This window comes from Leiobunum rupestre, chromosome 7 (assembly GCF_980474605.1).
Source record: "Leiobunum rupestre chromosome 7, qqLeiRupe1.1.hap1, whole genome shotgun sequence".
In the NCBI taxonomy this organism is placed as follows: Eukaryota; Metazoa; Arthropoda; class Arachnida; order Opiliones; family Sclerosomatidae; genus Leiobunum; species Leiobunum rupestre.
In genome coordinates, this window is record NC_143390.1 from 13,122,498 (window position 1) to 13,146,530 (window position 24,033).

General features: G+C 38.7%; 1 protein-coding gene across 4 annotated transcripts in view; it reads right to left on the reverse strand.

Annotated features, from left to right (window-relative positions):
* Window positions 1-14,520: 14,520 nt before the first annotated feature.
* Window positions 14,521-24,033, reverse strand: part of LOC149934744 (homeobox protein OTX1-like) — a 111,316-nt gene continuing 101,803 nt past the window's right edge. For 2 of the 4 annotated variants that reach the window (XM_090154001.1, XM_090154000.1), the window contains 3 exons: window positions 20,833-21,011; window positions 17,326-17,753; window positions 14,521-16,681 (listed from right to left, as the gene is read on the reverse strand). In XM_090154001.1, coding sequence (XP_090010127.1) covers window positions 16,285-16,681; window positions 17,326-17,753; window positions 20,833-21,011 — 1,004 coding nt within the window. In that variant the 3' untranslated portion in view covers window positions 14,521-16,284. Of the gene's footprint in view, window positions 16,682-17,325; window positions 17,754-20,832; window positions 21,072-24,033 lie in introns of all 4 variants that reach the window. The other 2 variants (XM_090153999.1, XM_090153998.1) reach the window with 1 other exon arrangement.

The window sequence follows — 24,033 nt, forward strand, 5'->3', positions numbered from 1 at the left end:
GTACCGAAACTTTCTATATGCATTCTATGGGTCTCTATGAGTAAAAAATGTCTAATAAACATTGGTCCTAAAGTGCTTCGTTTCAGAGATATGGGCTCCCAAAAAACTACCCAAAACATCCGGACACAGCCTTAAATCTGGCAAACAATATTCTTCCTTGAACCAAATGGTTATCATTAACCTATCAATTGTTTTTTATCCGTGAGGCGAGAAACTTTAATAACAAGTGGCAAAAGTTCATTAAAGGGAATATAACCTCAGGTATTTGGTGTGGAACACCAACGTTTGCAACTTTGGCCCCTCTTGCCTTTGGCTTTAGAAATGTTTGGCGCCACTGTACAGGGAAATTTTAAAAATTGAAGGGGTTTTCCATAAAGATTGCTTTGCAGGTTATATTCCCTTTAATGTCCTTTTAAAACTAAAATGAGTTTGAAGACCAAGCCATTTTAATTTTATTGACACGGTTCCAATAAAATAAAAACATTTTGTCGTTACGAACGATTTTGATAATTAAAATTAAAGAACAAGTATCCGCCAAGTTGAAAGACAGTTAGGTGTCAATCATGTTATGGTCTGGAGATTTCTACGTGGTCATCGTTTTCAGCCTTTCCATCTTCAAAAAGTCCAAGATTTGAACGACGCCAACTATCCTAGACGTACCAACTTCTGTCGGTGGTTTGGGGACAGAGTACTGAATTACCCACAGTTCGCAACTATTATCCTAACAGCCGATGAGGCCAATTTCTCCCGGAACCTCAAAGTCAATTTGCACAATAATCATCAATGGAGCCAAAATAACCCACATGGAACTATAGTCGCGACTCATCAAGAGCGCTGCAGCCTCAACGTTTGTTGTGGCATTGTCGGAGACTATCTAGTTGGACCATATTTTCTTCCGCCTAGGTTAAATGGAGAGTCATACCCACGATTTCTTCAGGAATCGTTACCAGAGCTATTGGAAGACGTTGGCAACTAGAGTGCGAATGTGGTTCTTGCACGATGGAGCGCCAACACATTTCAGCCGCGCAGTGCGAGATCACCTTGATGCAACATTTCCTTTAAGGTGGATAGGACGAGGAGGAATTATTTCGTGGCCGCCTCGATCTCCCGTTATAAACACTTGCGATTTTTTTCTTTGGGCATATCTGAAGGACCTTGTTTATAAAACGGAGGCAGCGTTGCCCCTCTGAACCGCGATGGGAATGCGTTGCATCAGATATCTATATTATAAGGAGCACTTGGTACGTCGGTCGTACGTCGGAGCTTTCTGGAATGTTTTCTTAGTCTGTCATGAAGCCAAAGGCGGGGCGGCGAAGAGAGGGGAACCGTGACTGCCTTTCGCTTCGTTACTGAGGTGGTTCGACTATAAACAGCGCGGGACAGAGGGGGATCGGGGCTCAGGGACGACGAGCGTATTTGTTTCTGTTCGTCATGAGGGGGGAGCGGGTACAGGGGGTTTGGGACGAGAGAGAAAGGCGAGTTTTTTTGTTATTTTAGCGAGGGAGAAAGGGTACCCCGGTAATTCTGGTATGGGGAAAGGGGGAGGGGTGCCTTAATTACTGGGGGGTTTGGGACGAGAGAGAAAGGCGAGTTCTTTTAATATTTGCGGGGGGGGGGGAAAGGGTACCCCGTTAATTATGGCGTGGGGAAAAGGGGGAGTAGTGCCTTACTGGGGTGGTTTGACTATGGGGAAAAGGGTACCACGGAAATTCTTGCACGGGAAAGAGGGGTTGGGGGGCTTACTGGGGGGGGGGATTGACTCGAAACACACAACTAGCTGAGGGCCCACCCGTAGGGTGAGCTTCTCGGCTAGTTCCATATATCGGGGCTCTCGACACTTCAATAATCTTACGGCCAATAGTGTAACAGGGCCAGGCTCTCACCGCTAACTGAACCTAGCGTCTCAATGGCAACGGGACACGAGACTTTCGTACTTCTTGTTCTTCCAGCCCGATTGTGCCAATCCCCAAAATTATTTTTAGGACGGTATATTTATGATAATTATGATAATTTCGCATTACACAGTTAAGTTGACTTCTGTATATGGGGAATATTTAAAACGTTCGATAAACCTTAGTCTAATATGTACTTTGAAAACTTATTATTATAATTTAAAGGGCAAGCTATATGGTTTACTACAGTGCATGAATATATAACTGTATAGTTCAAATATTAAAGCGATAATTTTTAAATAAAAAATAATTAAAAACTTTAAAAGAAGAAACTCATGGCTGTCATAAGGAAGATTTAAAATTCAAGAAAATTTTATTATACTCAATTTTATGGCACCTTGAACGATTTGGATATTAATGTAAAGATATAAAAATCAACGGTATTTATTTCATCCTGTAAAAAATTCAATTGAAATTCGAATTTCCCGCCTTCCTAAACGCGCTGAAATAGCAATAGGAGGGGAATGTAGAGCGTTTCCAGAGGCTCCCTCTTTTGAAAGAGGGAGAGGCAAAAAGGGACACTTAATTCCCTCTTTTGAAAGAGGGAGAGGCAAAGAGGGACACTTCATTCCCTCTTTTGTAGGAGGGAGAGGGAAAGAGGGACACTTAATTCCCTCTTTTGAAAGAGGGAGAGGGAAAGAGGGACACTTCATTCCCTCTTTTGTAGGAGGGAGAGGGAAAGAGATACACTTCATTCCCTCTTTTGAAAGAGGGAGAGGGAAAGAGGGACACTTCATTCCCTCTTTTGAAAGAGGGACACTTCATTCTCTCTTTTGAAAGAGGGAGAAGGAAAGAGGGACACTTCATTCCCTCATCCAGAGGGTCCCTCTTTTGAAAGATTGAGATCGCGAAGAGCGTCGAAAGAGGGGAAAATTAACTCTACGGTTACGGCCCTCTATAGTTAGAGGGAGAGGGAAAAAAGGATACTTCATTCCCTTTTTCAATATTTCCTCAGAGTTTCGCCCATCTCTGTCTGTACCTAATTAAGTAACATAATACCTGCGAGTCTGACACTTGTAGCCTTGCTCATGCGTTGTTTCTTACAACATCTTTTCTTCACCAAAGATAAATCAGTAAAACGATTAGCAGCTCTGTAACCCGGAAGCTTAACCCTCTTTGTGATTTGAATTTTTCTATTGATCATCCAAAATGAGGCAGAGTTTAAATTCAGCCAATCATATTATAGTACTCCAAAAAATTTCGTCTGTTGCGTAACCATATTGCGCAGGTCCGGACTGGCTCCTTTGGAGTCCCTCGGCTAGAGACTGAAGAGGGGAACCCTTACCGGGCGGTGAGGGGGTACGGAATAAAAAACTAAATAGTTATTTATACTACAACAAATAATGTTTAAAGTGTACTCGATTCTACGTGCACATTAATTTAAACGTCAAACGCGTCTAAAAGACCTTTAGGAAAAATTTATTTTAAGTAATTTGGGGGCCCCTTGAGCCGGGGGCCCTCGGCGATCGCCGATCAGCCGCCCTAGCCAGTCCGGGTCTGATAGTGCGGCTAAATCACAAATTTTTTCATAAGAATCTGGTTCTGGGCTTTTCGGACTATTTTTCCCTTGACTTCGGTTCTCGAACCAGGGGTCACTCCCTCAAACTGGTCAAACCCCGGGCGAGAACCACTCGGCGGTTACATTTTATCTCCCACTCAGTTGTTAGTGACTGGAATGCTCTCCCACAATCTATTGTTTCGATTACCGACTATTTGCAATTTCGTTCCTCTCTAACTGACCATTTACAAACCTCTTCGGGACAGTATTCGACATTATTGTGTATTTTTTCGCTTGCTTTTCTATTTTCTTAATTCACTTGTTTTGTATCCTTATTTTTTTTAATTAACTGTACTCAGTAAACATCCTTGTACCTACGTGTCTGTGCATAAGTCATCACGGCTTGGCAGACCATTGTCATTTCAATAAATAAATAAAATAAATTAAGGTTTCCGCTTGCATACTACTAAAAATAAATAGGGGGAGAAAGTCTGACACTTGGGTCCAACCGCACGACGTCTTATTTGAGGGGTAAAATTTTTGGGCTTCGGAAATGACTTCCCCCTCGCCTCTTTACAGGGACACAAAGGTATCGGTTGTACTCCGCCACGATGAAAAATAGTTATCTATAAAATACGTGAATATTAAACTTTTGCTTTCGATAATTTGGTTAATTTAGTTCCTTAATAAAGTAAATATATCATAGAAACTAAAATGCGACATTTTAAAAATAATAACGTGACTTTTGAAAAGAAATAAACCGTAACTAGAATAACACTCGTTTAAATCGTGGAGAGCGTGGCGCCATCTAAGAGCAGAGATCGGGACTAATTGGTAAATCTACGATGTTAAGGCCTAACAAATTGCAAGTTTAACTGAAATAATAGCAATAGCTACGAGCTTTTTTTGTTTATTTTACAATTGATATAGTAATTATTAATTAAAATCAACCGTTTTCGATGGAAATAATGGTCAGCATTTGACAGAGAGACTATTTGAAATCGCGAGGCGGTGACATGGTTGCCAGGGAATAAAATTCAAAATTTTCATCTTGAGCGCGGACCGGAATACCACAAATGCACTACTTCGCGCGTAATGTGCTATCCTTATTGGTTAGAAATATCACGTGATCACTAGCTCTTCAAAAAGGGTGTCAAGCATGGTGGAAGGTAAAATCTGAAGGCATTGATAGAATTTCTCCCCATATTTACTTTTGATACTACCTGTACAATGACCCATGGAATGTCCCACTTCACAACCTTCCACGAGAAATGGAGAAATTTGAGCCGCCACGAACCAACTTTTTCGCTATGTCCAGCATAAACTAAACCGGTTTCTTGGACCTGTCTTTGATGAATATTGTTACAAAATGTAAGCATTTTCAATTTTTTGTCAGAAACATAATTTTCAGCTTAAAATTAATACTGTGCTGTAACCCGAAATTCTTAAGTTTAAGTATAAAAACACTTACCTTAAAGATATAGGTCGTAGTGATTTTTCCAAGTCCCGAAACCAAATTTCGAACAAAGCCACGCGGACGCTCGTTTCCAATAAAGTGCTGGTTGAACGCGCTATGGGTCATGCATGCTATCTCTCGAATAAGATCATTGATTAACTATTTTATTCAAAATAGAGCTGCCTATGTACATATTATAACAAAAACAGTTCTTCGAACTGAAAAAACAGTTTAGAGCTCGTTAAATGTGCAGCCTTAAAGGGACATATATTATTTTTATTGTTGAGATGTCAAATTCATTTAAAGTATTAAAAAATATTCCTGTGAACAACAGAATGACGTCATTCCGCCTTTCAAATCACAGTCCACTGCTCCTCTAATTTTTAACACTAAATCTTTGATCCAATTTTGCCCACAAAGGTATCCATATTTATATTTATTTTCGTCCCTACACATTTAACATAAAAATTTTAAAATTTATTCTTATTATTTTATTTTTGTTGTAGGTTATTGCAATAAATAAATAATAAATAATAATAAATTTTAAAATTTTTATGTTAAATGTGTAGGGACGAAAATAAATATAAATATGGATACCTTTGTGGGCAAAATTGGATCAAAGATTTAGTGTTAAAAATTAGAGGAGCAGTGGACTGTGATTTGAAAGGTGGAATGACGTCATTCTGTTGTTCACAGGAATATTTTTTAATACTTTAAATGAATTTGACATATTAATCAACAATAAAAATAATATATGTCCCTTTAAGGCTGCACATTTAACGAGCAGCTCTAAACTGTTATTCAAATTTTAAAGCTCGAAAATTATTAGTTGTCAAACTTAACAGCCTTCTAAAAATTAAACATTCAAAAATACTGATAGTTTAGTTCAACCAAAGATAATACGTATCCTGTATTCGATATCTCGGTGCTTTTACATTGACTATACGCCATGAAGCTGTTACCGAATTCCAGGCGAAATTCCGAAAAGTCGGGCTGCTAAATCTTGGATTAATAATATGTTACTGGATATTGCACTACAGCCTTCGCTAAGGCATTTAAGGGCGTCTCTCAATAGTCGCCTGTTAAAGCGCGGACGGGATAGCATTTCCAGGGGAAACGGTGTGACAAACTCTTTGGCGCAGGCGCGGGATTTCGAAAATAACGGTTTGAAATTTCGTTGGCGTAAATAATAAAAGGTTATTTCCTGAGTGTAGAACAAAAAGAGGTTTCTTACCAGAGGAATAATAGAATTGGAAGCATTTCTTTTGGAGCTGGGACTGCACAGTGTTTCGAAATCGACTTTTTAGTAACAAAATTAAAAACCAACTCAATATAATAAATGTATATATAATTTAAATTGTGGTTTTAAGTTGTATCCGAAAATATAAATTATATTTCGCTACCTGCCACCATAGAATTTATTTTTGCAAAACGTGTATAGAATTATGTTATACATAAATTTAAAATTTGGTAAAATTAGGTTGAACAGATCTTCTGTAAAATGCAATCAAAGGGCCAATTTTGACCAAAATACGGCTTTTTCTAAAGGCTTTTTATCCAAAAGTTGCAAGTTGTTGCAAAATATTTCACCACTATCTTGTAGAACCCTTACCGTAGTAGAACTTACAAAAAACCCGAGCACCAATCACCTCCAAGTTTTTAAGATATATCAAGTTTTATCACGTTTAAAAATATTTCTTGAAATAGCTAATTCATGGTGTCTCTGTACACCTTGTTTGCCTTTCCGTTGCTATAAAACCTACTACGAAGGAGCAACCCCTAGCTAGTTCGAACCTATTTGAAGCCAGGCACGACAAAATCCTACTAATATTAGAATAAGCTAGGGGTTTCTCTTTCGTAGTAGGTTTTATAGCAACGGAAAGGCAAACAAGATGTGCAGAGACACCATGAATTAGCTATTTCAAGAAATATTTTTAAACGTGATAAAACTTGATATATCTTAAAAACTTGGAGGTGATTGGTGCTCGGGTTTTTTGTAAGTTCTATCGATCTGATTTTTGAAATAAAATTGATAATGTTTGAAGTTGACACGTTTTTTTTTAAATGATCCACATTTGGCTTTAAGTGGGCAAACAGGGAGTTCATTTACTCATATGATCCAAAGTTGGAATATTTCGTACAATTTTGGACAAACATTGGATTATTTTTTGCTAAAATTCCATATTTGGCTTTAAGAAGCAAACTTGGATTTCATTTACTCGTATAATCCAAAGTTGGACAATTTTGTACAATTTTGGACACACATTGGATCCTTTTTTCTAAGAGTGTATGGGCTAAATACGCATTAAGCTTAAAAATCGCGTGCCAAATTCCCGGAATATCACGTAAGCGGAAGTTGAGTTAGATTAGTTCATTTCGCCGCTACCGAGTGGCGCTATTAGAAAACTGTTTGACGTCCCTGTGAAGAAAGGATGTAGTTAAATTCCTAACGTCATACATATATATCTTATGTTACTTACGATACTACCAAAGGCTGTACACGGTGTACAGAATTTTCAGGAGTGTTTAGCCCCTCGAAAAAACTGCCTAGCGCGTAGTCAATAGCGTCTACCCACTTCCTGTCGGAACCATAATAACCCTTTTACAAAAGGATGTACTTTGTAAGAGCAAATCAAAAAAACTTTAACACATCGATCAATGGAGACCAATTTTTCGGAGGTCACGTGTCGGAAGTGGGTAAACGCTTCGTTACAAAACTGTCTATCAGATTTTATAGTTTATTAGCATGGTAACTAAGAAGCTATTTTTTCGGATTTCAGGTAGGAATTAGGTAAACGCTGTCGACTACGCGCAAGGGAGTGAATTCGAATCTAGGGTACGAGGTTTATAATCTCTGTATAACTGAGAATTTTTTCACATAGGGGCAGCACCAGGAGATTTTTCTCTATTGTGCCCCCCCCCCCCCCATATATTGACTTAAAAATTAAATTGTGCAAAGTCTTATGTATAAACCAAATTCGTTCTGCGCCATACTTATGTTTATTATAGTGGAAACGTTTCACCTGCTAACCGAACGTCGTGTTTTTGCTAAGCCTTATTATGTCAAAAAAGCTAACTGGTTAAAAAGGAACACTTGTTGCATACCGTATAGGTGAAAAGTTTCCATTATTTTAACTCCTGGCTATCGGAAATTTTACTTCTTGGTAAAACCAAATTTTTCGCGATAAAAGAAACAGCTGAACGTTAGCTCCGGCTCATCTAGCTCCACAAAATGTGTCGCAGTTTCAATAACGGTAATTCTTTTACTTCTAGTTTTTGTGATTGTCTGAGCTGCTAAATTTTAAATGGGCAGCTTCGGAGCTTTCTCTATTCGCGACCGAAAACTATCGCTACGCCCCCTTTGGTTCTCCATTGAAACCTAGATTTTAGTGTTCCTCATAGTTATTCGTAAATTTCACTTTATAAATAATTAATATAATTTTTGCATCGTTTGCTTATATTTTGATAAATTTATTTAAGAAAAAACGTTCTTATGACTTTTTAATTTGTCTGTAGCAGACGCTAGATCTTAGGCGTAACCTCGTAGAAGCTAGCACCGTTACGCCATCTATACTCGTTTCGGTCGCGAATAGCTACCACGGGTTATGGTTCCAAAAAAAATTTACCCGGTGGATCAGGGATTTCAACAAAAATAATATCCAACGAATCGCGATCTCTGTCCAACGGGGTAACGCGGTTTCGGTGATTAACACTTTTCCTGCTGGTACCTCTCTCGAAGATTGTCTTTTCGCGTTGCCGTGAATTCATGTGTTTCGTTTTGAGTTATTTATGTAATTAATAATAATACCAGAGAGTGTAAAGATTATGAGAGGCGTCTCTTCCTATTCCCGTAACGTTAAAATTTCGTACAAGATTTTGAGAGCGCGCGCCCATAGGAGAGGTTACGATACTAACCGACACACGATGTCGCTACTGAAAAATTTTTAAATTTTGTAAACATCCGGAAAGTTTTTCATCAGTCATGGCTGTTAAACATAGTTGAATTATGCTAATTTAAAATTAATAAAATTCAATTCCATGAAAAATAAAGAAACGTAAGTACAAGAAAGCGGACTATTTATAATATTTTGATACTAAAAGAATTATTTGTTTGATTAACCAAGGAAATTCATTGGAAATTTTATGAAATGGCCGAGGCTTAACGAGAACAGAGCGTTATAAATTAAAAAATACGAGGAAACATTGAAGTTGGTAAAATGAGATTAATGTTGTATTTTTAACAGTTTCCTATCTAATCTTTTCTGGGTTTTCGTGTATTCATGGTTGAGATCTTGTTTTTTAAGGGAACTATGTATGCAGAATTCTATGAAAAAAGATATCATGTTTTGGTATGCAGTTGCACATGGAGAATCTTCATTAGCTTTAAAATATTTCTTGTCAATTCTTTGAATGATGAATCTCTCCAAACGTCCTTTAATTTGTCATGTGCGATAAAAGCTTAAAACTGGTGTCAAATACTTAATTCATTTGTCTCCGTTACAAATTTGAAGAAACTATCAGTTGGTACGATGAGGCTGCTGAGCAGCTGATAGAAGAATTCTTTGCTGTTTTGAAAGCTTTAAAGTAAAAGAGCAGATTTGTTGGGTCAACAATTGGATTGTCTTTTTTGAGTTGACTTATGCAAGAAGAGCATTGAAGGTTTGAGTAGCAGCGGTGAATTAGATATCCTGAAATGTAACTAAGAACATTTTGTTTTAGCAGGTTTGGACTTTCAATAGAATTACAAAATTCTAAGTCTTCATCGGAACATTGCCCCTGGCTTTGCGAGACTACAAGATTTTCAAAATTGGAGAAATCTTCATCCGGTCCTGGAGCTGCAGTTTTAAAAGTGTCAATGTTTAAAATGAACTCATCCAAATCATCAATGCAATTAGAATCCGGTGGTTTAAAGAGATTATTCACAGAGGCAGCCCTGTATGCAGCTTGAAATTGTTGTGGATTGGGATGATCACGGTTGCCTCCTTTCTGTCTTATAGATCCAAGAAAATTATCTACAAAATCTTGGCTACTCTTGTCCGTTAATAAAAACTTAAAACCAAAATTATCCTTTAGATCTTCCCAGAGGAGTAGCAAGGCTTGAATTGAAATTACCATTTTCTGAAATTTCCAATGGTGTAGAGTCATTAAGACTGAAAATTGTTGGCACAGCGGATGGTGTGAGCCTATTTTTAGTTCTAATATTCATGAAACTGGCATCAATGAAATTATTTGCGCAAATTATATGGTTAACGTGTAAATATTCCGTAGTTTTATTTGTAAGCCCATCATTATTTACATTTTTCAGCCACAAAATAGAACTAAAATTTATATTAAGTTAATATGCCAATAAGCCTATCTAATGAAAATGCGAATTTACCAGTCTTTTTCCTTTGGAAACTTAAAAAAAGATGAACAAGGATTTCTTGTTTTCAATATTTTACAATTTAAAACAAAAGAATATACCCCAGACCCACTAAATTATTTAAAAACCTTGTAAAACTAGCATTAAAAATCTGGAAAGTTTTTGCGTCTCTTTTAAACCTAACATCGAAACGCACGCGCTGTGAGAACGGCGCCACTGGTGGCGCCATCGCTCTTACGGTAGTAGTGGACATTTTTGGGAAAAAAAAGTTAGTACGCTTTTTTGAAAGAGAGACGCCTCTCATAATCTTTACACTCTCTGATAATACCTTGGTAGTTTTTCAACTTCCAGATGTCGCTGAATGCAGAAGTTGGGGCGTCATCATTCTGAAAAGCACATCTTGCTTGGATCTACGTTCTTAGGGACTAAAATACCATCTTTTGATTAGTAACTGTTTGGCTTCTTTACAGTTGGCGGTGCAATACTCTACACTTAATCGGCCTTTTCATAAACCAATTTAGTTATGCAAATTTATCCAAAGTTTAAAAAATATTCCCTTAAGTATGTGTGTGTCTGTCCCTTTTCTGTAGAGTGCCCAGACTTGCACAATTGTTTTTAATGTACCAAATGAATAGGCCTTTCTATAAAGTCATTACGCTTGCCGAACTTGTTTGAATGTATCGCTTTCGTCACGAGATACGTAGGAGTTCAGTTCAGTTTTGAAGGTAAGATCTGCATAAAAAGGGCGACTCGTCGAATTTTCATAGTGAAACGTCACTTCTACGTCACGAATGACGCGCCCGATACATCTAAACAAGAAAGCCAATGTTACTTTATAGAAAGGCCTATTGCACTTATGTCCACTCTCCCAACCTGAGGTCCCTGGCCACTATGGTGTTTCATTTATTTTTGTTAAATTGCGTACCATAAGAAGTCCTTAAGCTACTGGCTGTCAAACGTAGTCCTAACGTCTGATGATACCCAACCTATCTAGTTTTCGACGGCAACCAAAAGAGGGCATAGCGATAGCTATCGGTCACGAATAGGGTGCTTGCTCGTAGCGGCATGACATTTTTTCACGTAACAGGTGACAGATAACGAGGCACCATACGATCTTGGGTTATAATCACGTGACCACCACGGGCGTCTAAATGTCATGGCCGACCTAAACGCGTTACCATGGCAATTAATACAGGCCACACGCAGAGGCGCGCAACCTATGAATTGAGAATATAAAATAAATTAAACACTTGAAATGGGTAGCCAAAGATAAATATGTAATAACATAAAAATATAAAACAGGAATAGCAACTCTAATATCTTTGAGAACGCTTTAAAATGTATGCCGAGTTAATAGTCTTGTCAAGACTATTCAACTAAAAGGTTGAATATCGGGCGCTTTTGGCCGCCTCTGGAAATTCCGATCCGTTTGCCCATGTATTAAAAAAACTTAATCCATGCTTTTCCCCTCCCTTCCACCACTTTTATTGTTCTTGCACCTTAACGCCATCTAGGTGATTCAAATTATTAGATAATGAAATTAACAAAATATAATTAAGCAATTTATTTAAAACAAATATTTATATAGAATATTTAATATTTATTTTATGTCATAAAAGTGAATTAATTTGATAATTTATTATTGGAATTGATAGACCCCACCAGGAGCCGCTAGAGGTGGACTACAAACTTGACCAAGATCAGATTAATCCGTGTTACCAAAAGTAAATAGGGGGAGAAAGTCTATCACCGCCTTCAGATTTTACCTTCCACTTTGCTGGACACCCTTTTTGAAGAGCTAGTGATCACGTGATATTTCTAACCAATAAGGATAGCGCATTACGCGCGAAGTCGTGCATTTGTGGTATTCCGGTCGCCGATCAAGATGAAAATTTTGAATTTTATTCCCTAACAACCATGTCACCGCCTCGCGATTTCAAATAGTCTCTCTGTCAAATGCTGACCATTATTTCCTTCGATAACGGTTGATTTTAATTAATAATTACTATATCAATTGTAAAATAAACAAGAAAGCTCGTAGCTATAGCTATTATTTCAGTTAAACTTGCAAATTGTTAGGCCTTAACATCATAGATTTACCAATTAGTCCCGATCTCCGCTCTTAGATGGCGCCACGCTCTCCACGATTTAAGTGAGCGTTATTCTAGTTACGGTTTATTACTTTTCAAAAGTCGCGTTATTATTTTTAAAATCTCGCATTTTAGTTTCTATCAACATATCTACTTTATTTAGGAACTAAATTAACCAAATTATCGAAAGCAAAAGTTTAATATTCACGTATTTCATAGAGAACTATTTTTCATCGTGGCGGAGTACAACCGATACCTTTGTGTCCTTGTAAAGAGGCGAGGGGGAAGTCATTGCCGAAGCCCAAAAATTTTACCCCTCAAATAAGACGTCGTGCGGTTGGACCCAAGTGTCAGACTTTCTCCCCCTATTTACTTTTGATGTTACGCCGTAAAAAACTGGTTATCCTTGATTTTCCTAAAGTTTTTTATTCATTTGTTGGTCAAAACATTATTTTCCTGATATTTGTTAGTTTTTCAGACTTTTCAACCCTATTCACAGTTGAGAAAGCGATCTAAAAATGTTCCTGGTCAGGCTGGTCCTAACCATATTATTTCATTTATTATTTTCACGAGTTTCTACCTATTTACAATAGATGGCGCTGTCGGCAAATTCAGATAAATTTACCCCTTTTCTGCTCAGGCGAGGGGGATGGCAATCGGAATTTTAGTAGGACAGGCGCTTCTATTGCGCTAAATAGTCTTGGTCTTGTCCATACTACGCCACAAAATATTAATTTCCCTTCTCAACATTTGGCAGGAAAACTTAAGTTGGCCATTTTCGGTGCATTTAAATTTTCAAACAAAATAATCTGAATCTGACAACACTGCTATCTTTTTTGGCCGTCAAGGTTTTTGTTTTGCCTGGCAGCATTGTTTCTCCACACCGAAAGTGGCGGAAGTTTGCGCCGTCACAATATTTTCCGAAACTAATCGGCGACTTTTTCGACCATTACTTTGAATTATCGACGACGTTTTATTAGGAATCATGTTAACAAGAAATCAAAGAAATATTTCGCATGAATTAACTACTGGAAGTACACCACCAAAACGTATTCGGGTAATTGTTATTTTTAAGTGGAATTTTCCATAATGCAAACCACAATTTGGGTAGCTTCTGGTGCTGGCCGTAACCATCCCCACCTTTCCTTTCGTAATTCGTCTGGCGCCTGGATAAAATTTTCTAGATGATGTTTGACGTTGCATAACAAATAATCAAAGGAGTTCGAAGCAACCGACACTTTGCAACCAATCAGCGCAACAGAGAAACTTCCGCTAGGGGTCTCTAGAGAAAGAGAACTCAACAGAGACCTCTAGCGGAAGTTTCTCTGTTGCGCTTATTGGTTCCAAAGTGTCGGCTGCTTCGAACTACTTTGATTATTTTAATAGCGTTTTCCATTGGATTGCTCGAGATTCGCTCTGATTTTGTCTCTGACGTCATAGATCTCGCCCCAATCGACTAGAGTAAAACCGAAATTGAAACATCCCATATTCCCGCGCTTTGTTGTTTTTCGTCTGCTAGTAATTATAAATTTCGCGTCTCGGTATGCCATTTTGCCAAAAAATCTGAGAGTGGGAAATGGAACACGCGAAACTTGATCGGAGCAGATCCGAGCACGCTAATGGAACATAAAATGTTGATCAGAGCGATCTAGAGCAGTCTAATGGAAAACGCTATAAATTATATTAGATAATAAAGATTTTTTTTTTTACTATTTGAATAATATTTTTCAAGAATCCATACCTCTACTTGGAATGCTTATCGCGGCTGACGGTTTTTTTTTTGGACGTCACCATGTTAACTCAAGGATCCTATCATATAGGATCCTTGGTTAACTTAACAAACAACAACGTGAGAGGGGAGCGCGCGCAGAGGCGATTTTTTCTCTCGTAGGCGTGGCCAAAACCGTCAGAGTGATCTTACCATACGCCAGGATAAGCATTCCAAGTTGAGGTATGGATTCCAGTATTTTTAGGTATTAGTCGATTTTTAAGATTATTATTTTTTGTTCTTATGTTGTGTTTGGTATTACGTCTTGAAACTTACTTGAAATGATCGCCATTAAAACGTCTAAGGTTCTGTTTGAAAAAATAAATTACGATTTCATTTTGCATTTGAAATAAAATTCTACTTTTTATTACGAGGGAAAAATGATATGCCGGCCAAGACAACGCACTGATTTTTCTATACAGATTATGAACGATTATGTAAGATCAGCGTTTTCAAAGAATTCGAAACTTAACATTTTCCGCTGAAATTGTGTTTTCCTTAAGTTTAATACAAACAGATGGCGCTGCATAGTTTCCGAACTTCGTTACATTCGCCATATTTGTTTTTAAAAATAATGAATTAATACCATGCTGGACTGTTTTTTTTTGTTGTTGTAATTATCGCCTTTTGATGGATAATAGTTAAAAACAGAGTAGTAGTTTATCCTTAGTATTATTATTAGTATCTGAATATATAATTTATAATTACTAGGCCTAAGGCCGCCTAATATTTTTGATCGCGTTTTATGGAAAACTTGGATCAAAGTAATAAATAACCTCTTTTACAGTAAAGCAAATCCATGCACATTTAGTAACAATTATATTCTACAGAAGCCAGCCTATAAAAATTACAAAGCATTCGGAATTTTAAAAAAATCTCATTTTTTTTTTTTTTTTTTTACAAGCTGGAAGGAAAGGTAACTTGGAGAAAAAGTCCATAAAGAAGTCGTGTTGTGGACAAACGTTTCTGAAAAAGACTCGCGGGTTTCGTGATTTTGTTGTTAAAGCGTGCACACGGAGAATCGATTCGAGTCACGCACCCTTTTTTATTATTAATATATTCTTTTTATATATCGCAATATCGATTGAGCCTAAATTATCGATAAAATTCCACCCACTTTTTGCTTTTTGATCCGTGAACTGAGCCACTTTTGTTTTAAAAATAACCAGATCTGGGCGTCGAATATCTTTTTCAGAACCACCTATTTTAACACCAGCCAGAAAATGGGGGCTGCAAAATAGGGGATCGAAACCGGTTCTTTTACTCCCGTTATGACGTCAGCAGGTGAGAACATAGTCCCAGTTTCGACCCCCTTTTTTGTCAGTCTATATTCCCCCGCGGTAGTATCAATGGAGAGTTCTTTTACAATACGACTCCTTACATTTCCTCCGTGGTTTAAAATAGCAATTTTGGGGGCGGAGCGGGCGAGTGCCCTGAAATTAATCATTACCCTGTATATCTCATCAACTATTTACACGGAAAAAGGAAGAGAACAAATATAAAATATCAGACTACTGCCGAGTTATTAGACAAACAACTTTTAAACATTCAGAAGAATTTCGATTAAAAAACGTCCGCCATTTTGGATCATTTTTTTTGGGGGTCAAAATGGACAGCGTGGCAAGTTTTTTTTTAAAGGAACCGTAAACCTGAGCAACCGGAAGTGACGGAAGATATTCATATCTTCCGTCGCGTCGATTGTTGTCTTAATATCGTTTCTAAATAGTTCCGCGAGTAATCACACTTTAGTAGATCGAAAACAGAGACATTGTTGTTGTTGGAAGTCACTGGCGCGTCGCTTTGGGAACTACAAATCGCGCGTCCTTCAAAATTGACGCGCTCGTAAAAGCCAGAATTTCGAATTGTTTCGGGCCATTTGCCCTTAGTACGGAATGAACGTCCCTCACTCGTCTATTCATCGCGACGATTTTCAAACTATTCGTATTTTCGCGTGTGAATATGATATATAGACGAAAAGGGAGAACGGACAGGCGACTAACTCCGATAGTTTCCTAAGTTAGTCGCGAGGGGCGTTAAACGAATAAAAAGAGTCTAAATAATTCGTACTGACTGTCGCGAGTGACGGGAAACCCGCGAACCTATTTCACGAAGAACAATTTTTGGCAAAATCTAAATCGGATTCGTCTTCCGGTTGACGTCACAGTACTTGAAACTTCCAAGGAGCGCCGACAGATGCCGCCACGGCCGCTTTGCTGTCTCCGTAATCGGAGGCGCTTCCGACGAGGCAGTCTCCGTTGACGGGAGGGGTCCTGGTCGGGGTCAGTGGCTGGGGAGCCGAGCCGCCGGAGCCGCCCAAGTGGTGGCCGTGGTGGTGCGCGCTTTGGTGGTGAGGGGACGGCGACGAACTCATCGACGGCGAAGAGTTCAGAGAGGACATGCTCATGGAGGGAAGGTGGTACGCTTCGTGCATTCCGTAATAACTGGCGGCGTGTCCGTAGCTTTGGCCGTAGCAAGAGGACGGTGGGCCCCCGGGAGGAGTGCCCGGCGTCATCGGGTGCCCGTAGCCCGAACTTCCGGTTCCAACGGAGGACGACCTGACAAATAATCAACGGAGTACTTAGAAAACAAAACGACATTTTCGCAAGTCAAATTAAAGGGGAACGGCCAAGCTTTTCCAAATATGGCCTTATTTCGGTAACAAAAGATTAACAAGACGTTCAATATACTAACACGTACCTTTTTTTGTCTTGGAAAAATTACTTTTGGTCCAAAAAGTTGAAACAAAAAAAAACGCCAGGTATTTGGGTTTGAATTTTCGCCGCCATCTTAAGGTGTATTGCCAGCGCCAGCAGCACCTTAGTGAGCGATTTGCGAACTATCCTAACTTTTAAAATCGCGCAATTTAGGCTTTGGTCTCGTATAACTGGAACGCGCCGCGCGTGCAAAACAAATCTTTCACGTCTTCAGCAGCGCGCGCTTTTATGATGTTTTTCAAATCGCTAACTAAGGTGCTGCTGGCGCTGGCGATACACCTTAAAATGGCGGCGAAAATTCAAACCCAAATACTTGGCGTTATTTTGCGTTTCAACTTTTTAGGCCAAAAATTATTTTTTAAAGACAAAATAAGTTACGTGTAAGAATATTGAACGTCTTGTTGATCTTTTGATACGCGAATAAGGCGATATTTGGAAAAGCTTGGCCGTTCCCCTTTAACGCAATAATAAGAAATGATAGGTACCTTTGCATGCAACTGCTAGGTGGCGCCATAAGCTCGGGAGGTCCAATTTGGGCGGGACTCCAAATCTGCGACGATCCGCCTCCGACTCCGGAACCGTTGGAGGACACGAGGGAGCCGCCTCCGCCGCCGTGGTGCAGTCCGTGGTGGTGAGAGTTGAGAGAGTGGTGGTGCGGGTGGTTGCTCATCGGGGGTTTGTACTCGGAGATACTTCCGCGATGAGCGCCGTGACTTCCGCCGCCACTTCCGACGCTGACTGGGGGACTTCCGGTGCTCGAGGGCTGCTGGTTTGCCGAGGAGATGGGCGTGCTAGGCGCGGGGGGGCTCTTCATCTTCTTAGGCCTCGTCTTGGCGCCCCCGCTACCGCCTCCGCCGTTCTGCTGAATTTGCTGCTGTTGCCGGCATTTGGCGCGACGATTTTTGAACCAAACCTGAACGAGACGAGAAAGCGCGCGAGTTAAGGACTAATTTTCGATCACGTGAAAACGTCGGCGCCAAAAAAGATGTATTTAGGCTGGTTTCCACTAGCCATGAGGTAGAATAAATATCTAAATCCGCCTTCCAGGACCTACCGTTTCGCGGGACAGTATTTGTCGAGTTGGAGAGTTAGGCCTAGTAAATTAACTTAAAGGCCGACTACATAAATCTTCGGTTTACTCTGTCTTTCATTGGAAGTAGGCTGACTGCATGGCACACGTGTATCGCAGTAAGCCTACTTCCAGTGAAAGACAAAGTAAACCGAAGATTAATGAGTCGGCCTTTAATCAAATCGTGGTGGCGCCATCTATCGTGTTATTGGAAAACTAAACCTTAAAATATTTTGCAAAAGTGTCTGCTTATAGAAACAGATGGCGCCAACACGATTGGATAAAGTTGGAACTTCAGCCTAACAGGGACTTGGCAGTGCTACGTCACAGTTTTTTTTCAATAGTTTTTATCGTGGGGAGAAAAATGTTACCGCAATGGCGGCCATGGCCAAAGCTACGGAGTGCCAAGTCTCTATTCTCCTACTCGAATAAAACGTATCCCGCGAATCCCAGATTTGCTTGGATCTCTATTTATTCTACCTCATTAGGCGAGGTTTCACTTTTGAAATCTCCGCTAGGCGGCAGGCCAAGTACAATATTTTTGCGTCGATGCAAAAATACTGTACTAGACCTAACGGCTTTGTCCTAGTGGAAACCAGGCACGCCTATCTGAGATTTTAAAATAGAACTCGGCAATAATGCCCTACTAAATACACGTTTTTGTGGATACACTCGGCAAGGCTTAACGAGTTCAAATAGCCATCTGCTATGATTTCCATTGTATAATGTGAAACGATGTTTGCAGATTCAGTTGCAGCAAAGATAATATAAAAGTCCGTACCCTAGATTCGAATTCAGAGAGCCTTCCGATTGTCGGTTTTGTAACGAAGCGTTTACCCACTAACGGCACGTGTGCTCCGAAAAATCTGCTTCATCGGTTGCTGTTGGGCGCTATCGATAGTTGGTTACCATGGTAACTATGAAGCTAATTTTTTCGGAGTACCTACAAGAAGTGGGTAAACGCTATTCGCGACCGAAACGAGTCTAGGTGGCGTAACGGCGCTAGCTTCTCCGAGGTAGCGCGTCTGATCTAGCGTCTGCTACAGACAAATTTAAGTCATAAGAACGTTTTTTCGGACATAAACTTATTTAAATATAAAAATGATGTACAAATTATATTAAAATGGCAGTATCATTATTTATAAAGTCAAATTTACGAATAACGATGAGGAAAAACTAATAGCTTCTGCTTAAGACGCTACCTATCTAGGTTTCAATTGCGAACCAAAGGGGGCGTTGCGATAATTTTCGGTCACGAATTGACTACGAGCGAGGCAGTTATTTCGAATCTAGGGCACACGGGCACGGGCTGCGTTCGACAACTAACATCGTAAAATAATTAGATACTTCTGATGGCGTTACCGTCAATGTTTATTTGATTCAAAATGGCGGCAAGCAGAAATCTTCAACGTGCGCGTTCAACGAACCATACGTTTATTAAACGTATCAGAAAAACCTGCTAGTGGATCAGGTTAATTTGATACCCTTCCGATAACTATCGTGACGTCACAACCGGAAGCAGAAAAAATCGTTCAACTGTTACAGTTTTTGTGACATATAATCGGATATGAATCAGAAGGTTGTTGAACGCCACCGAGATCCATATTAGGTGAATACTTTTCGCTTGTTCTGGAACAAAAGGTGTACACCTTTTACCTTAAAGGCCGACTACATAAATCTTCGGTTTACTCTGTCTTTCACTGGAAGTAGGCTTACTGCAATACACGTGTGCCATGCAGTCAGCCTACTTCCAGTGAAAGACAGAGTAAACCGAAGATTTATGTAGTCGGCCTTTAAATTGAACTGGTGGAGATTCGTCAAGGTCAAATTATTGGGGCTATACTTTTTACTCCACCAAAGCGGGTAGTAAGCAGAGTCAACTGATAAAATCGTCCGCTTATCCAGAATGTTTCTGCTTAAAGTTTTGGGAAAACGATTTTACCCTGAATCGGAATAAAATGACGTCATAGGATTACTCTTTTTTTTATCCTACTCCAAAATCCTAGAACCAGCGAAATGTATCCACCTAGTATCTTTCAAGATTACCACAAAATTTTCAGATTCAAATTATATTCCCTGATCATTTTAAGAGATTCTCCCCGACTTTTTAAGGCCTAAATTTTTATTTTATATTTTACTTTTATCAGGAGTTAAAAAATTTGAATTGAAAAAGGTTATGGCAATTTTGAAAAAATTAGCCAAACTATCAAGGAAATAAATGATAATCAAAGAATTTGTCATAGATCTACAGTAAAATTACCTTCAAATTGTGTCAAAAGAAAATCTAATTCCCTGACATTTACCTGGTTTTTTACAAATTCTTAAAATTCCCTGAATTTTTAGGCCCATTTTTAAATTCCCTGAGTTTTCCCTGACTTTTTAAGGCAAAAATTTTTATTTCGCATTTTACTTTTATCAGAAGTAAATTTATATGGGAAAAGGTTAGGGCAATGTTGAAAAATTTAGCCAAACTATCAAGGAAATAAATGATAATCAAAGAATTTGTCATAGATCTACAGTAAAATTACCTTCAAAAAGTGTCAAAATCTAATTCTTAAAATTCCCTGACATTTCCCTGTCTTTTTAGGCTCATTAAAAATTCCCTAACTTTTTAGGCCCATTTTTAAATTCCCTGACTTTTAAGGCCCATTTTTAAATTCCCTGACATTTCCCTGACTTTTTAGGCTCATTTTAAAGTTCACTGACTTTTAAGGCCCATTTTTAAATTCCCTGAATTTTTAGGCCAATTTTAAAATTCCGTGACATATCCCTGACTTTTTAGGCTTATTTTTAAATTCCCTGACGTGTAGCAACCCTGTCTTTGGTGGCGGGCGACAACCAAATGTGTCCCCCTGTTTCCAACTCGTGAAGGCTCGACAAGCGTATCGGGAATAAGGTCCACGGAGAAGGAGCGTCTACTTACTTGAACTCTAGATTCGGGCAAGTTGATCTTGAGGGCGACCTCCTCGCGCATGAAGATGTCCGGGTATCGCGTTTTGCCGAAGAGCGCCTCCAGGATGTCGAGCTGGGCGCGGGTGAAGGTGGTCCTCTCGCGGCGCTGCTTGCGGGGCGCGGGCGACGGCGACGAGAAGAACGGAGAAACTAGGCGATTGCAATAGAACTCGCTTTTAATAAACTGAGGAGAACCTTCGTTAGCGTAACCTAGATTTGGTACACGGACACAACGAGTAAGAAACACTACCACACTCGACACTATTAGCATTACGGAAAAATGAAAAACCCATCACCTATATCACCGGAAGTAAATGAACCAAAGTTACTGAAGACGCAAAAATTTTAACGCGGGGAGATGAAAATCTATCGGAATCCCTAACCCCCTTCTTAGTTCTCGTCAAAAATTGCATTAGGGAATTGTGGGTATCCACATTCGATTAACAAGTCGATAGATGGCGATAGGGGAGCTATGAAGAATCGAAACTTGAAAACGTGGATTAAAGGGAGATCCCATATGGAAAATTAGCACTTAGTATAAGAGGTATAGCGGTCTGATAACTTTGGTTCATTTACTTCTGATATCATCAGTCTATAATTACGCTTCATAAGTTTGTCAGCTAGTCGTTAATTAGTGTTTAGTTTAAATCAGAAATTAAACTATGTAAACGCTTCGGCCGGGGAGTGACATTGAACCCCTCTTGACTACGCCACTGACAAGTTAATCAAAATAAGTCCAAAGAAAAGTATGGTCATTTTAGAAATGATTCTCAGTAAAACGTTCAAGTGTGAAAAAAAAGGAATTGACACACTTATATGAAAGATAATTATATACTTATGACTATACATTTAATAAAGGAAGTTCATATAATGAAATATATTCGAAATTTTTCAATAATTTGTCGCTACAATAAATGGTCCAAGTTAAGCAAACGCAAGAACTTAAGTTATATAATTCATATTTTGTTACATTAGGGGCAAACTATTAAAAAATTGGTTTTCCATCACACGAAATATTTAACAAGGAAAAAGTCAAACAATAATGCTAGTTATAAACCCATCTATGGCGTTTAAATTACGCAAGCCGGTACAAGTTACTGTGGCCCGAGGCTCTCTTTGGGCCCGAAACGACTGTTTTAGATTCCACCAAATGTCAATAAATAATAATAATAATTTCTTTATTAATTCTGATGAACTTGATCAAGTTTACAATTGTTGTGGCCAAGTCATAAATGACTTTTAGTATTTAGAAATTTCCAGTTTTCATTTCGTATAAAAAAAGAACACTTTAAAACTGGTTTAGTCGAATAAAATGTTCAAAAAATATACGATACAGGTGTATAATTTGAGGTAATTAAATTAAATGATTATGGCAACTGTCTATCTCAATAGGGTTACGTAAAAATTCCCGTCCTAAAAAGAGTAATATATAGTGTTTAACAAGACAAGTACGAGCCTACTATTTACGAGGCAGAAAAGTCCGGATTTGGCCAGTATCTGGGTGTGAAATTCGCTGGGAAAATACTCCTAACAAGGTAATGGGCCGGGGAAGCCAGACCGTTTTAACCAATATTTATTATCGCTACAAATTTAAAGCTTTTCGCGTGCGCGCGTTGGGCATTTTTAAACAGTCGTAGACGGTTCATGCCGTTAATGGGGGCTGATTTAGGGCCAGAATCGATACGTTACGTTGCAGACTCGATTGTTGGTTGGGGGGGGGGGGAAACGCTAATCCCACTATCTATAAAAGAGCAGAAGAGGGTTCGAGGAAAAGCTGAACAAGCAACTGCAGCCCCGAAAGTCCTCCCATCATACCACCCGACGATTTTTTCCCAACGAAAATTTGATCTTGTTAGAGAAACGTTATATTACATAAGGGCGAAAGTAACTTAATAATCGTAAGTATGACAAGCGTTGCGAGATTTGTACGTACATTGCATTCTCTTATTTAGCGTTGCCAAGTTCTATATATTTTCAGATTCAAATTTCCTGAGCTTTTTTAGGCCCAAAATTAGACCATTTTTAACATTATATTTTAATTTTATCAGGCAGGGTTGCCACATTTTTTCACAATCAAATTCCCTGACTTTTCCAGGTTTTCCCTGACCATCTCTGGAGATTTTACCCGACTTATTTTGTGCCAAGATTTTGAAATTTTTTACCTATATTTTAGTAAAAGTTTCCTATTTGCAACCGAAATTAAATTCCCTGACATTTCCCTGATTTTTAGAGTAATTTTTTAAAATTCCCTGACTTTTCCCTGATTTTTATACCCATATTCAAATTCCCTGACTTTTCCAGGTATTCCAGGTTTTCCAGGTATTGTGGCAACCCTGACAGAAGTTAATGTAATTTTTTATATTATAACTAAGTATTTTAGATCACCAGTATAAATCACCTTCCTGATAAATTTTTATTATCTGTCTTTTACGCCTATTTTTAAATTCCCTGATCTGTGGCAACCTTGTTATTACAATTTATTTTTGACATCCATAATCTGGAAATTTAGAAGTCTTTGTTAGCTTAATCCGATAATACTTATAAAATCAAGGTTAATGATGATGATAAACTCGTTTAGATCCATTTTATGTAGTCAAATTGGTAAAAGTATTAATTTATGTCTTCTATAGAAAACTTTCAAAACTAAGGGTTATTTTTAACTTCTTAACTGATTTTATTACCAATTTAAAATATACTTTAAAAACTTAGGAGTAAAAACCATTGATGTTTTAAGGTAGCATTCATTCTAATTCATTAGTTCGGTATAAATTTAAGCAAATAGCTGTTCGACTAATTTAGAGAACGCGTCTTTTAAGTAATCCATGTCTTTTAGGCGTTCGACTATTTGGAGAACGCGTCTTTCAGTTGTTCGACTATTTAGAGAACGCGTCTTTTAGGTGTTCGACTATTTGGAGAACGCGTCTTTCAGTTGTTCGACTATTTGGAGAACGCGTCTTTCAGTTGTTCGACTATTTGGAGAACGCGTCTTTCAGTTGTTCGACTATTTGGAGAACGCGTCTTTCAGTTGTTCGACTATTTGGAGAACGCGTCTTTCAGTTGTTCGACTATTTGGAGAACGCGTCTTTCAGTTGTTCGACTATTTGGAGAACGCGTCTTTCAGTTGTTCGACTATTTGGAGAACGCGTCTTTCAGTTGTTCGACTATTTGGAGA